General features: G+C 59.8%; 1 protein-coding gene across 5 annotated transcripts in view; it reads left to right on the plus strand.

Moving 5' to 3' along the window:
* The window catches only part of PTPRU (protein tyrosine phosphatase receptor type U), a 129,334-nt gene that overhangs the window by 22,496 nt on the left and 92,053 nt on the right, over positions 1-14,785 (plus strand). For all 5 annotated transcript variants that reach the window (XM_063355642.1, XM_063355644.1, XM_063355645.1 and 2 more), the window contains exons 3-8: positions 4,146-4,417; positions 4,516-4,597; positions 5,303-5,418; positions 5,639-5,813; positions 6,904-7,197; positions 11,325-11,633. In XM_063355642.1, the coding sequence (XP_063211712.1) occupies positions 4,146-4,417; positions 4,516-4,597; positions 5,303-5,418; positions 5,639-5,813; positions 6,904-7,197; positions 11,325-11,633 (1,248 nt within the window). The remainder of the gene's footprint in view (positions 1-4,145; positions 4,418-4,515; positions 4,598-5,302; positions 5,419-5,638; positions 5,814-6,903; positions 7,198-11,324; positions 11,634-14,785) is intronic.

A 14,785-nucleotide genomic window follows, 5' to 3' on the forward strand; every position in this document is an offset into this window, starting at 1 on the left:
GGGGGTGATGGGCAGAGCGGCTCCTTCCCTGCGGGCGGGCAGCGTTTCAGCTCCCCCCGGGGAGAGAAAATCCTTGGGAGCTCATCGCCGAGGTTAGCGGAGCTGCCGAGTTATCCTCGAAGACCTGATTTGAATCCCAAGTGGGAAAACTCATCTGGAGACCCCGCACGAGGACTTTGCCGGGATGGGTACAAGGCTTTCCGTGCACAGCCCCTCCGGGCTGATTTTTTTTGCGGCTTTTAAACCTCATTGTCGACTTTTGCGCGGCAAATTGATGATTTTTCTTTAGGGATTGTCGCTGGAAACTTGTTTCTCTTTTCATTCGGTTGATTGAAATATTATCTAGGTTTTGTTTTTTGTTTTTTTTTTGAGTCTTTCCTCTTTCTCCATGGAGCGCTTGGGCTCTTCCCTAAAAACCCACCTGAAAACTAAATTCAGTTTAGTTCGCCGAGGATAACTCGGCGGCTCCGCTAACCGTGGCCGTGATTTTCCCCACGGTGACTTTCGGAGCAGGCTTTCGCTGTGTGATGCCAACACCTGGCCAGGACTCAAAACCAAGCCCCGCTGTGCCGATGAGCTCCGCTATTGCATGAATCCTCCTGCTGCTGGGAGCAGTCCTTCCTGTCCCCCCACCCCCCCCCGGCTCTGGGACACCCCCTTCTCCCTCTTCCCACTCCAGCTTTGCTGGCAGGAATTAAGCTGAGCTTTAAAAACTGGAATTCGGTGGTTTGCGTAGCTCTCCCTGCAGCTCTGTTCTGGGAAAGCTGCCGGATCCTGGTGGAAGCTGAGCTCCCAGTGGGGTGGGGGTACGGGGGGGACCCTGGCACTGGATTAAGAGGGAGTATCCCTGTTATATCCCCTGCTGTATCCCCCTGGGAGGGGCTGTGCAGCCCCTTTGCCCTCCCGGAGCTGCCTGGCAGCATCCCAGCTGGATCAGGAGACCAGGGACAGGTGGGTTGGTGGCCTGCGGTGGGGCTGCGTGTCTGCAGGGTGGGTGGTGACACTGTGCGTGTCACCTTTTTGTCACCCGCTGGCTATCCCCCTGCCTCCTCCAGCTCCCCGTGCTGCGGGTGGGAGCACCCGGGCAGGGCTGTGCCGCTGTTTTATTGGGCTGCAAACCAAAAATATCCTCTGCGAAAAAAGCCCGGGGCCTCCCGAGGGTGTTTGGCACCTCCAGGCACCTCTCTGGGAGGTGTCGTCTGTTCTGGGCCGGGGGATGCTCCGGTGCGGGATGCAGCCCCCCGATGCGGGATGCGGCACAGTCCCTCTGCTTCTCCCGCGTGAAAAATAACCAACCCCAACCCATACCATACCTTGGACTCGAAGCTGGGACCAGTCATTTACGGGGGAGGAGGATATAATTAGTACAAAAACGAGCGCTGGGAGCCTGCTTTTTCCGATGCTGGCAAGAAAATTAAGGGGGAAAAGCAGCGGGTGGGGGAAACCCTGCCGGCTGAGCGATGCACCGGGGGATTGCCGCCCCTTCGTGTCCGTGGTCCCGGCTGACCTTAATTCTCCCTCTTTTAAAATACCTCGTCGGTGGTTTAATTTTAGTCTCGGTCTCTTTATTTTGGTCCTCTGGCTTTTTTTTCTTTGTTTTGAAAGCCGGGGGAGCAAGAAGGGTCTGTGTCTTTTAATGAGAGCCCGGCAGACTGGGGTGGCTTTTGGGAGATGTCCCCTGGCGCGGGGCGGCAACCGCTCTGCACCGCTGTGTCCTGGACCAAATGGAACCGCTCTCATTAGTGCAGAAATAATTTTGCTGGAGGAAGCGAGGGGAGAAAACAAAACAAGAGAAGGAATATGGACATAGTGCCTTCCCTTCTGGCCATGAAATGCCGTGGCTGCGCTCGACTCCAAGAAAATAAATTGTTATCGTTTTAGTTCACCCTGAATATCTGCCCGTGGGGATGGGGGGATGGCCGCACGGATCGGCCACACGGCAGAAATTTTGCTTTTTGGTCATTTCTTGCCCCTGCCCCAGCCCTTGTCTCTGAGGGATGCACAGGAGGATGCACCGCGCTGCGGTACCCGGCGCCGCATCTCCCCGCATGATGCTGTCACCCCCAGCGTGTTTCGGGGTGTCTCCCCTGCCCCCAGCACAACTCCCAAGCGCTGGGGGGGGGACGACAGATGAGTGCCCCCCACGATCCTCCGCTACCTTCGTTAGGCTTGGTGCCCTCTTGCCCATGGGAGGAAAGTGTGTGAATTTGTTTAAATTAACCAGCGGTGAAAGCTATTAATAATTAAGCGCCTACTGTCAGGAAAACAATGGTAGACTTGAATAAATGGCCCGGCTTTGTTACTTACAGCTTCTGCCGTTATTAAAATGGAAGGGATATTAATAACCCCCTCGCCTTTGGTGATGGGGAGGGTTTGATGGGGCAGCTTCTCGCCCACCCTGTGTCCCACCGCGGCTGTGATGGGTGGCTCCCGGAGCTGCTGCAAGGAGCTGGGACTCCTATGTTCCCCCTCTTGTATCTCCCCCTCCTGCATCCCCCCCTCCCCGCATCCCCCCTCCCTGCATCCCCCCCCTCCTGCATCCCCCCTTCCTGCATCCCCCTCTCCTGCATCCCCCCTTCCTGCATCCCCCCTTCCTGCATCCCCCGCTCCTGCATCCCCCGCTCCTGCATCCCTCCTCCTGCATCCCCCCCTCCTGCATCCCCCCCTCCTGCATCCCCCCTTCCTGCATCCCCCCCTCCTGCATCCCCCCCTCCTGCATCCCCCGCTCCTGCATCCCTCCTCCTGCATCCCCCCCTCCTGCATCCCCCCCTCCTGCATCCCTCCTCCTGCATCCCCCCCTCCTGCATCCCCCCCTCCTGCATCCCCCGCTCCTGCATCCCTCCTCCTGCATCCCCCGCTCCTGCATCCCCCGCTCCTGCATCCTCCTCCCCGCTCCTGCATCCTCCTCCCCGCTCCTGCATCCCTCCTCCTGCATCACCCTTCTGTATCTCGCCTCTTGCATCCCCTCTCCTGCATCCTCCTCCCCCCTCCTGCATCCCCCCGTCCCTGGATCCCCCTCCTGCATGTGCATTCCCCCTCCTGCATCACCCTCCTGTATCCTGCCTCTTGCATCCCCCTCCTGCCTCTGGACTGCCTAGGATGGAGCATGCTGGGCAGGGAAGGATGCTGCCTTTGGGATCCCTTTTGGGATTTCCATCCTGCCCGCCCCATAAGTACGGCTTCGGAGTTGCGCTGGAGCAAACGCCAGGACTCCTGGTTTTGTCGCTGGTGATTTTGGGTGATGGGAGATGGGGTACCAGGGGCTGCTGGTGGGGGGGAAGGTGGGGAGCCGTGTCTGGGGCTGGCATCCCGGAGAGCTGTGGTGCTGCCGCTCATTAAGCCGACGAGTGCTTTTCTTCCCCTTGTGAGCACCTGCTGAGCACAGTTTAAACTCGGCGACAACTGCGCGGTAAATGATACGAGGCGACGGGAATGGAAATTAAACGGCTGGGGCCCGGCTGGGGGGGCAGTGTCACCGGAGCCGTGAGCATTAAAGGAAAGCAGGAGGAGGGTCTCCGGTGGCATCGAAGCCGTTACTGACCCCAGTGTTCTGGGGGGGATCAGCTTATCCTGGAGGCAGCGGGGCCGATCCCAGTACCTAGAGGGGGCCTACTGGAAAGCTGGGGAGGGGCTCTGGGTCAGGGAGGGGAGCCACAGGACAATGGGGAACGGTTTTAAACGGAAAGAGGGAGATTTAAATGAGATCTTGTGGAGAAATTCTTGGCTGTGAGGGCGGTGAGCCCCTGGCCCAGGTTGCCCAGAGAAGCTGTGGCTGCCCCATCCCTGGAGGGGTTCAAGGCCAGGTTGGCCGGGGCTTGGAGCAACCTGGGCTGGTGGGAGGTGTCCCTGCCCAGGGCAGGGGGTGGCACTGGGTGGACTTTAAGGTCCCTTCCAACCCAAACCATTCTGTGATCCTTCCCACCTCGTCCAGTGGCTGGGTCCTATTTTGGTGTCCTGCTGCTGCCCAAATAGGCATCCGTCACTGACTCCATCCCAGGTCCCCGCCTCCTGTCCTGCGTGTCCCCATGGCTGGGTCGTGTGCATCTTTGCAATCCTGCATCTTCCACCTTCTCCATCCCTGCCGGCAAAGCTCAGGAGATGCAGAACAAAGGGATGACTTCGTGCTCTTCTCCCTCCCGCTGCAGGCTCTTACCTGATGGTGAACTCCTCGCAGCACGCCCCGGGCCAGAAAGCTCACCTGCTCTTCCAGGCGCTGAGCGAGAATGACACCCACTGCCTCCAGTTCAGCTACTTCATGTACAGCCGGGACGGCCACAGCCCCGGCACCCTCAGCGCCTACGTCCGGGTGACAGGGGGCCCGGTGGGTAGCGCCGTCTGGAACGCCTCCGGCTCCCATGGCCGCCAGTGGCACCAGGCGGAGTTGGCCGTCAGCTTGTTCTGGCCCAGCGAGTACCAGGTGAGCCCCGGCAGACCCCTGCCTTGCGTGGCACGGACCCCCATCTTGGGAGACCCGGACCCCCCGGCGATGGGTGACCCCTCTGTTTGGTGCCGCAGGTCCTCTTCGAGGCGGTGGTCTCCAGCGAGCGCAGGGGTTATCTTGGCTTGGATGACATTTTGCTCTTGAATTATCCGTGCTGTGAGTGTCAGGGGACGGGACCCGGGGGTGGGCGGCGTTGGGGTGGTGGGTGGGGGAGTGAGTGGGTGCTGCTGAGCCAGGCTGGGCAACCAGGTTTGGAGCTGGGTGCCCTTTGGGATGGTCCTGGGGGGAGCTGATGGACCGAGGTGTAGGTGTAGCCTGGTGGCACCTGGGTGTCCTGTCATCACCTGGGCTGGTGGAGCTCCATCTCCTGGGTGCCTCTGGGGCTCCTTTTTCCACCTCCATCCCCACCAGCTCCAACGTCGCTTCAGTTTTTATAAAACCTTGGAGAAGCACAGAGTGAACATGTGGCCAGAGTGTCCCCATCAAGAGGGGCCAGTGGGGACCTGAAATCCCAGGGCTGTCCCAACGTGTTGGCTGTTGGGATTCACCTCCTATTTCTTCTAGGCTGGGGTGGGAGGTCTGACCTCCTCTGTCAACCCCGTAGCCTGCATCTGGCACCAGCGCTGTGGGATGCTGGAGGGGAAGGCTGCGTTCCTCCCCAGGACACCGGCCGGTTGTACGGGGACAAATCCCTGACTCCGGGCTCTGGATCCTGCCCAGGATCTCCACTGTGGGCTTGCTGGGGAGGGATCCTGGCTGGGCTGGGAGGTTGGGGACCGAGCCCAGCCCCAGCATCCCAGGTGGGTTTTTGGGCTGCGGTGGGATTTTTGCAGCAATGCCAACGTTTGCGTCCCTCGACAGCGAAAGCTCCTCATTTCTCCCGCCTGGGCGATGTGGAGGTCAACGCGGGACAGAATGCCACCTTCCAGTGTGTGGCCGCCGGCAAAGCCGCTGAGGCCGAGCGGTTCCTCATGCAGGTGAGCGACGACGGTGGGGAAACCAGCATCTCCACCATCAACCCCACGCATTGTTTCTGCAACGCCTCCGTGCCTTCCCTTTGGGAGAAGACACCACTGGGAAGGGAGGAGAAGGGCAATCCCCCCTGCTTTCAAGCAGGCATCATTTGGGGACATGTTGCGTGGCTCTGGATGTCACGCCATGCCTCCTGGTGACATCTTGTCTCTCCTCGGGGGGCAGAGGCAGAGCGGCGAGGTGGTCCCCGCCGCCTCCGTGAAGCACATCAGCCACCGGCGCTTCCTGGCCACCTTCCAGCTGGACGAGGTGTCCAAGGAGGAGCAGGACCTCTACCGCTGCGTCACCCAGTCCAGCCGCGGCTCGGGCGTCTCCAACTTCGCCGAGCTCATCGTGAAAGGTGGGTGACTTGCTGTTGCCCACCAGGTTTCTGGGCCATGGATGGGCTGTTTCAGCTCCGCTGTTTGGAGAGGAAGAGGAAGGTGGGATGCTCGGGGCGGTGGGATCGCAGTTGCTCGCTAGGAATGAGTTGCTACATGTGGATGGTTCAGCACAAACCCAGGAAACTACGTTTCGCGATGGCCTTAGATCGTTTATTTTTGATTGCAGTGGGTGGGAATTAATTAATTATGGTGAAACTGTGCAGCACCGTGCTGGGCAGCGTATCTTATAAAGATAATTAAGGTTTGATCAGATGAAACCCTGTTGCAGCTGTTAAAGCCTCATGAAAAGTGATGCAGGGCATATGCACGGGCTGAAGTTTGAAGAGCGGAGGGTGCGCTGCCATACTTCGGTGTCGATCCCCACATCGTCTGGGCAGGGGATCCAAGTTTGTCCCATGCTCTGCAGTGTAATAAGGGTGATGGATTTGTTTGGGAAGAGACGATCACAGAATTGTAGAATGGTTTGGGTTGGAAGGGACCTTAAAGATCATCTAGTTCCAACCCCCTGCCCTGGGCAGGGACACCTCCCACCAGCCCAGGTTGCTCCAAGCCCCGTCCAACCTGGCCTTGAACCCCTCCAGGGATGGGGCAGCCACAGCTTCTCTGGGCAACCTGGGCCAGGGGTTCAGTCCCCTCACAGCCAAGAATTTCTGCCTCAGACCTCATCTAAATCTCCCCTCTTTCAGTTTGAAGCCATCACCTCTTGTCCTATCGCTACATGCCCTTGTGAAAAAATCCCTCCCCAGCTTTCCTGGAGCCCCTTTAGGGACTGGAAGGGGCTGGAAGGTCTCCCCGGAGCCTTCTCTTCTCCAGGCTGAACCCCCCCAGCTCTCTCAGCCTGTCCTCACAGCAGAGGGGCTCCAGCCCGTCATCGCATGTCCACGCCATCAAGACCACATGAACGTCTTGACTTTAGATAGTCAAAAATATAATAAAATTGTGGTCCCTGTGGTTGTGCCGGTGTTGGCCTCGCTCCAGGGCTGGGGATGCTGTGGAGCTGTTCCTGGAGGGGGATGTTCCACCTGCCCCTTCTCTGCTCTCTTCCAGAGCCCCCCACACCCATCGCACCCCCCCAGCTGCTCCGGGCTGGCTCCACCTACCTCATCATCCAGCTCAACACCAACTCCATCATCGGCGACGGCCCTATCGTGCGCAAGGAGATCGAGTACCGCATGACCTCAGGGCCCTGGTCGGAGGTCCATGCTGTCAACATGCAGACCTACAAGCTCTGGCACCTGGATCCGGACACCGAGTACGAGATCAGCGTCCTGCTCACCCGGCCCGGCGAGGGGGGCACCGGCAAACCGGGGCCGCCCCTCATCAGCCGCACCAAGTGTGCAGGTGGGTCCCACGCTGCATCCTGGCCACCCTGGGGTCCTGGGTGAGGTCCCTGCCACCCCAACTGGCCCCTGTCACCCTGGGTGGCCTTGGGCAAGGTCCCTGGCCACTCCACTGGCTGTAGGCAAGGTCCCCTGCCCCCTTGAGTAGTCTTGGGCAAGGTCCCTGCCACTCCGGATGGTCTTGGGCAAGGTCTCCTGCCCCCTTGAGTAGTCTTGGTCAAGGTTCCCTGCCACCCCGGGTGCCCTTGAGCGAGGTTCCCTGCCACCCCGGGTGCCCTTGGGCGAGGTCCCCAGCCACCCCCGGTGGCCTTGGGCGAGGTCTCTGCCACCCCAAGCCCTGGGCAGGGAGCATGGCTGGGGCTGGACGCGTGCTGAGGGTGTTTGCTGGTGCAGTCCAGGAGCTTGAAGCATCACTCCTCTGATCAATTTGCCTTTAATTAAGTTTTTAGCAGCTGTAGCAGCATCTTGGGAAGGGACCACTAATTAACCCCAGGGTGTGATAGCGGCCGGAGGGTAGCAGGGTGCGTGGGTGAGCCCAGATCCCGAACCCGCGCAGTCAGCCTGTGCAGAGGGGCTGAATATCCCTCGAGCCTGAAAATATCCTGATGATCGGTGGGTTTTTGCTGCTCAGAGTCAGCAGCAGCCGGGCGTGACCTCAGTGGGACGCACAGAGTCAGCAGCTGCCGCACAGCTGGTTCCCGTCCCCGGGGCTGGGAAACACCGGCAGGAGACGGTGTCTCCTCCTCCCCAGGGCTGCAGGAGGTGGCGGCATCCAGCGCAGGGCATCCCCAAATCTCAGCACGGGTGTCACAGAATCACGGAATCCCAGACGGGCAGGGGTGGGAAGGGCCCTCTGGAGATCATTCCACCCAACCCCGTGCCAGAGCAGGGTCACCCACAGCAGGTGGCACAGGAACGCCTCCAGGCGGCTTTGGAATGTCTCCAGAGATGGAGACTCCCCCACCTCTCTGGGCAGCCTGTGCCAGGGCTCTGCCACCCTCACAGCAAAGAAGTTCCTCCACATGTTGAGATGGAACTTCCCATGTTCCAGTTTGTGCCCGTTACCCCTTGTCCTGTCCCTGGGCCCCACTGAGAAGAGCCTGGCCCCATCCTCCTGACACCCACCCTTTCAGTATTTAGAAGTGTTGATGAGATCCCCCCTCAGTCATCTTTTTTCCAGACTAGAGAGACCCAAATCCCTCAGCCTTTCTTCATCAGAGAGATGTTCCCGTCCCCTCAGCATCTTGGCAGCCCTTTGCTGTCCCCTCTCCAGCAGTTCCCCGTCCTTCTTGACCCGGGGAGCCCAGAACTGGACCCAGCGCTCCAGATGTGGCCTCCCCAGGGCAGAGCAGAGGGGGAGGATGACCTCCCTCCACCTGCTGGCCACGCTCTTCTTGATGCACCCCAGGATGCCATTGGCCTTCTTGGCCACCAGGGCCCATTGCTGGCTCATGGTCACCCTGTTGTCCCCCAGGACTCCCAGGTCTCTTTCCACAGAAAAAGGTCTCTCTCCGCAGTAGCCCTTCCATGCTCCAGGCTCCACCACCTCTCTGCACACAGGGGGAAGCCAGGCAGGTCCCCTCAACACCTTGGTAGCCCTTTGCTGTCCCGTCTCCAGCAGTTCCCTGTCCTCCTTGAACCGGGGAGCCCAGACCTGGACACAACGCTCCAGTGCCCGAGGGTGAGCGAGCCCCTTGGCTGTCCCTAGAGGTTCCCATCTCGTTCCCTCCTCAGAGGGAGCTGTGGATTATTCTCCAGTGCCTGGTTTGGAGCGGTCAGCGCCTCTCAAAATATTTCTTCTCAAACGATGTTAATCCTCTGCCTCACCGGAGGGGGGATGGCCTTGGGTGGGGGGCGCTGCCTTCCCATGCACGGCGATGACCTGGGGGTAATTCAGGGCAACCCCATCCCTGCCAAAGTCCCCTCGGGGTGTCCCCGGGGAAGGGGCGAGTTGGGGTTTCTCTCTGCCAAACGCCCCAACAGAGCCTGCGGTGCGACCGTGCTGCTGGTCTGGTGTCCCCATTGCTGGGGGGCGATGCGGGGAGACTTCTCCAGCGCCGTGGGGCTGCAGGGGAGCTTGTTTCCGTCAGGGGTGTCTGACCCCGCATCCCCACGGGGGGTGACCTGGGTTGGGGGAATGTCCCCGTCTCCGGTGGGGCTGGCAGCAGCGTTTCAGACGCTCCATGGCAACCGCCTTCCTGATGCCGGGGTTTAACTGCTGGTAATTGAGCAAAGTCGAAGGCAAGGAGACGGCGTGGAGGCGGCGCAGCGTTGTCGTGCCGTGTTCGCCCCAAGACCCGGCACCGCCGTGTTGCTGGGCTGGGACCCTGCACCAAAAATATCCCCAACCCAGCAAAAGCTGGGAGCAAGCCCGGAGCATTGCCCCGCGGACGGGGACCGGAGCGCGCATCCTCCTTACAGCCGGCAGGAGCGGAGCAGGACACGGTCGCGTCCCCAGGGCTGCGGGGTGTCCCCGGTGGCTTTGGCCGTGGCCGTGGGGAGCCCTGTGAGCAGGGTGGGCGTCACAGACGGGTGTGCTCAGGCGTGGGAGGGGAGGGGGAGATGCAAACCCTGCGCAGGGATGGAGGGGGAGATGCAAACCCCGACCCAGGCATCATGACGAGGGGCTGGCGGCGGCTTTTCATCCCAGATTAGTTTTCAGAGGCGCTGGGGAAAGCCCAGGCTTCCTTATTACCCTGAAGCCGATGACAGGCGCTGTGTGACACTCTCAGCGCCCTGTACTTAATACCCCGTGGTTACCGTGTTCAGGCTTCCCCGGCTCTGCCCACATGCTGCAATGATGCGTTTTTCGCCTTGGTGTCCCCTGGGTCACAGCGGGTTTGCAGATGGTGACACAGCCGCTCTTCCTCCACCCGAAAAGCAGCTGCGGTGGGATCCTCTGCATCCTCGGAGCCTCACCAGCCCGTCTGCCCGCCACTGCATCTCCCATGCTTTGCAGGATCTGGCCTGGGGGGCGAGGGGGAACCTGGAAAAAGCCCCTGGGCGGATGTATCCTGCAGCCCCCGGGTCAAGGGGACATTCCCCACATGGCCATGTACCGCTGGCCACTGTTGGCCCTGTGTGCTGTGCTGCTGGCCCTCACCCGGAGCTTTTAAATACACTGGAATGAAAAGGACAGCGGGGGTTGAAGCCTGGCACCACGTGGTCCTGCCTGGGGAGGTGTGGGGGCTCTGGTGGCCTTGGGGAGAGGAGTGGGGAGAGGTCCCTGTGCCCTTGGCCGCCCACTGGGAGCGATGTCGGTGGCCACCGGGATTGAGGTTTGGTGGCTTTTGGCAGAGCCGGACGCGGTGGCAGGTTAAAGCCGGGGTCCCCGCAGCGTGGGGCTGTGTGTCTGTGGCCGTGCTCCCCCCTCCAAAACCAACTGGGGTTTCGCACTGTCCCACAAGGGCATCGGGACCCGCAGGAGCATCCGCTGAGGTTGCGAAAGCCTCTTGCGACCCTGAGCTGCCCAAATTGCTCCGCGGCGCAAATCCCTGGGAGATCAGCTCTGGGTCGGGGTGGGCAAAGACCCTCCGTCCCTCTCGGGGTCCTTCCCACCACGCTTGGGTGTGGAGAGGAGTCACCGCCGTTAACCCAAACCACCTCTGCGTGTGTGTGCGCGCTCTTGGCAAAGGAGCTCCGCTCCTCATTAAATCCATCTTCTCCTGTTCGCGCCAATTAGAGCTAATTAAGCTCCTTCCCGGTGATGGCACTCGGTCTCTGTCCTTTCAAGAGCTGACATGGACTCGATGAAAACACGAGGGCTCCCATCCTGTGGACACGTTTTTCTGGTCGTTTCGGGGCTACTCGTGGCGCGGGTGCTCCCGGTGCTCACCGTGGCTCTGCGCCGGCCCGGGGCTGGTACCCGGCCTCACCTCTGCAGGGGACGATGAGCCAAGGGGGTGGCTGTCCCTGCAGTGTTGGTGGCTTTGGGCCCAGGGCTGGGGACATCGCGGGGAGCAGCATCCTGTGGCGGGGCTGGTCCCAGTTTTGGGGTCAGGGATGCTCTCCGCACCCGCCTGTCTTGTTCCTGTCCTGTAAAAGGGCTTTCCCTGGTAATACACGTAAACCCATGAGATGTTTTGCTTCATCGCTCATCTCTCCCCATCTCTCTTCCCCCCCCAACAGAGCCCATGCGGGCCCCCAAAGGCCTGGCTTTCTCCGAAATCCAGTCCAGGCAGCTGACCTTGCAGTGGGAGCCGCTGGGTTACAACCTGACCCGCTGTCACACCTACACCGTCTCGCTCTGCTACCGCTATTTCGTGGGCACCGGCCACAACCAAACCTTCCGGGAGTGCGTGAAGATGGAGCGTAACGCCAACCGCTACACCATCAAAAACCTCCTGCCCTACAAGAACATCCACGTCAAGCTCATCCTCTCCAACCCCGAGGGTCGCAAGGAGGGCAAGGAGGTGGTTTTCCAGACGGATGAGGATGGTGAGTCCCCTCGGGGAGGTGCGTCGTCCCTAAAAGTAGGACTCGGCGGCTGGTGAGCAGCCGGGGTGTTTCCTGTGGCACGATGTACATCGGTTCTTGGCCGGGGGCATGATGGGAATATCTCCTGCGGCCATGGTGCTAAGGGGGAGGCGAAAAGGCTGTTGCAGCCCTGGGGCTGTGCGAGGGGAGGTGGGAGAAAGGGGCGACGGTGGCGGCTGGGGAAGGGAAATCCTGGGAGCAGCTTGGGGGGACGAGGTGATCGGATGGGGACGGGGCAGCACCGGTTGCTCTGGTGGAGAAACATCCTCCATTGCCGTGGAAATGCCACCCTTGTCCTTCCAGAGGAGCGTTTTAGCCGTTCCCAGTCGGGTGAAGGGCCCAGCAGTTGGCCGATGGCTGGCTTCTCCCAGCACGAATCATCCTCGCCCCTCCCTTGGTGTGGAACCAAAGCCTAGCAGCGATAATAATAACAATTGAAACAATCAATGCTTTGCACACTTAGGTAACATCTTTCGTCCGCTCGGTCGCTGATTAGTTTGGCGTTGTGATGTTTCTGGGAGAGCGCTGTTAACCGGAGCCCGGCACAGCTTTGCTCGGCTTCCCCAGTGCTCTGCCCCAGTTGCGTTTGCGGGTTCTGGTGGTGCAAACCCGCTCTGCGGGTGAGCGCGTGTTGATGAGGGGCGTCTGGTCCCCTGAGTTGCCACCAACTTTGCTCCTGAGCAGCCGAGCTGTTTCCCTTCTCCCCATGGTGGCCGTGCCCGGGGTCGTGTCCCCGCTGCTGGCACCTGAGCGGGGCTGATGTTCGCGCTGGAGGCTCCAGCGCTGCTCCAGGACTCCTGGGTTTGGCGTCCTGGGCTCCCGCCCAGCCCTTCCCTGAGGATGTCCTGGAGCTGGGGCCACCGGAGAGGTCTCCCACGCCTGGCCTTACCCTGCGCCGCGATCCCCGGCTGTAGCTCTCCATCAGCAGAGTGCTCTGGGCATTTTGGGCTCCGGGGATCTGGCGAATGTGATAAGAGGTACAGGGCAGAGCCGGCTCCGTGTCTCCGGTGCCACCCATCAGTGACGGGCCACATCCAGGGCTGGCAGCTTCCGCTAATGACTCCTTCCCCTCGTCCCATCCCCTTCGCTGCCCCATTGGCTTCTCCAGCCTGTGCCGTGGAGACTCAGCTGCCTTCAAGGGCAGCCCGCAAAAGCTGCTGCTCCGACGCTGGTCCTGCAGCCGTGGGGCGAGGGGGTCTTCTCCTGGTCCGTGAGGGCAGCAGCGGCTGGGGCTTGCGTGGGGTCAAGGAGCTGGGGTGGGCGCTGAGAGGGGCCGGAGCATCCCTGTGGAGTCACCTTCTTCTTAGGCAAGAACTGAATTAATCTCCAAAGCACTTTTTAGCAACAAGAATCAGCAATTTGGGTGGAAGAATTAATAAATGCAAAGGATCCGGACGGCTCCAGACCCCCTGGACACCCCCCGAGGCAAAGCCTGCCGTGAAATCCCCCCGCATGGGACCCGCCTTGATTTGGGACCCACCGAAACGTGCAGCTTTGTGTGTTTATTGTTCATCGCTCCCGGTTTCCAGGCTGGAAAGCAAAACCTGCAGAGCTGGAGCGGAGCCGGGAGGATCTCAGGGTCCCGGTTTCATCTCCAAAGCCTAAATTCAGCGCCTTTCTCTGCACATCAGCACTTTCTGTATCCCCATCCCTGAGCCTGTCCGACCCGGAGCACCCAGTTTCACGCTTCCGACGCTTTATTTTCTGGCTGTAATTGCTTCAGCTGTTCTCACTGTGCTGTGATTGCTCCAGCTGTTTTCTTATTGAATATTAATACAGCAGCTCCAGATGTTTTTTCGCTACACCGTAATCCCTCCAGCTGCTTTGCCTCGATTCACCGGGGCTTGCGGCTTCCCCCTTGGGTTGAACTTGGAGCCGCGTAGACGTTCGGTCTCCGGTGGCATCAAGCGATGGATATCCCCCTGTGGATATATTGCAAATATTACACCTAGGCCTGGCCCAGCATCTCCCTGCCCGGGAGGGTGATGAGGATTCGAGCTCCCACGACTGGCTGATGAGCAGCCGCCCCGTGCAATTAAGCCACGGCGGCGAAGGCTCGTTAATAGTAGGACCCTCGATTGTGGTTTATTATGGCAGGAGGCCAGCTTCGCTTGCAGCATCAGCTGGTGCAGCGCTGGGGTTTGTCTCCGGGCGGGGGGTGGGAGCACCATCCTGGGTGCTAAACCCTGTTTTTGGGCTGGAAAACCCGTTTCTAGGGCATTAACTGGTCAAATCAAGGGAGTTGTTCGCAGCATCCCCCTTGGACCTTGGGCAAAGCCCTGCTGGCTCCTGGGTGCGTGGGCACCGAGAGAAGAGGGTGACCCATCCGTAGGTTGCCCAGCTGGCGTTTAAGTGGCCCATATAGATCCAGGGAAGGTCGGTGTGCCACGGCTGGAGATTTTGGACTATGCAGGAAACCTCAGCCCCGGGTGCCCGTGGAAATATCGTTGCGGTGTGGTGGTGCTGCAATGGTGGGCAGGACGCACGCAAGGCAAGCGAGAATAACTATCTATAAATACATAAATATGTATATACGTGTGTATACGTATGGCAGAGGGGTATACACACACCTGGGAGCTGCTGCGTACCTCTGCCAGTCTTATCCTGGTGTACGCACAAGCGTAGGGTGCCTGTACCTATATATATATATATCTAAAAAAATATGTAGGCTATATATATAAAAATATCTATATAGGTACGCATATTCCTGCCCTAAAGGTTTCCGTAATTCTCCGCGAATTTAATAAGCGCCTTGTGTACACGTGTAGGACACGGCGCCTCTGATTAAATTAACTTGTAAATCAAGTGGAAATTGTGTATTCGCACGGTGGGAAGCGCGCGGAAGGCGATCCCTCTCCCTCGGCCCCGTAATTAGATCCGAACGAAAGCTGCAAAAAAGAAAAAAGAGCGGGGGAGAGCCGACGTCCCTTTTTTGACACCCTTTTGGGTGTGCAAGCCCGCAGGAGAGGATGCTGCTGGTGAATCGTGGTCTTTGCCGGGCCGTCGCCTCTCCTGTCCTCCTCGCTGACCCCCTCAGGTCAAGAAATCCATGGGAAAGAAGGGAATATTGATCCTGGTGCTGTCGATCGCTGTTATCGTTTGCGGTTATTATT

The sequence above is a fragment of the Chroicocephalus ridibundus genome, chromosome 19 (genome assembly GCF_963924245.1).
Source record: "Chroicocephalus ridibundus chromosome 19, bChrRid1.1, whole genome shotgun sequence".
Lineage (NCBI taxonomy): Eukaryota > Metazoa > Chordata > Aves > Charadriiformes > Laridae > Chroicocephalus > Chroicocephalus ridibundus.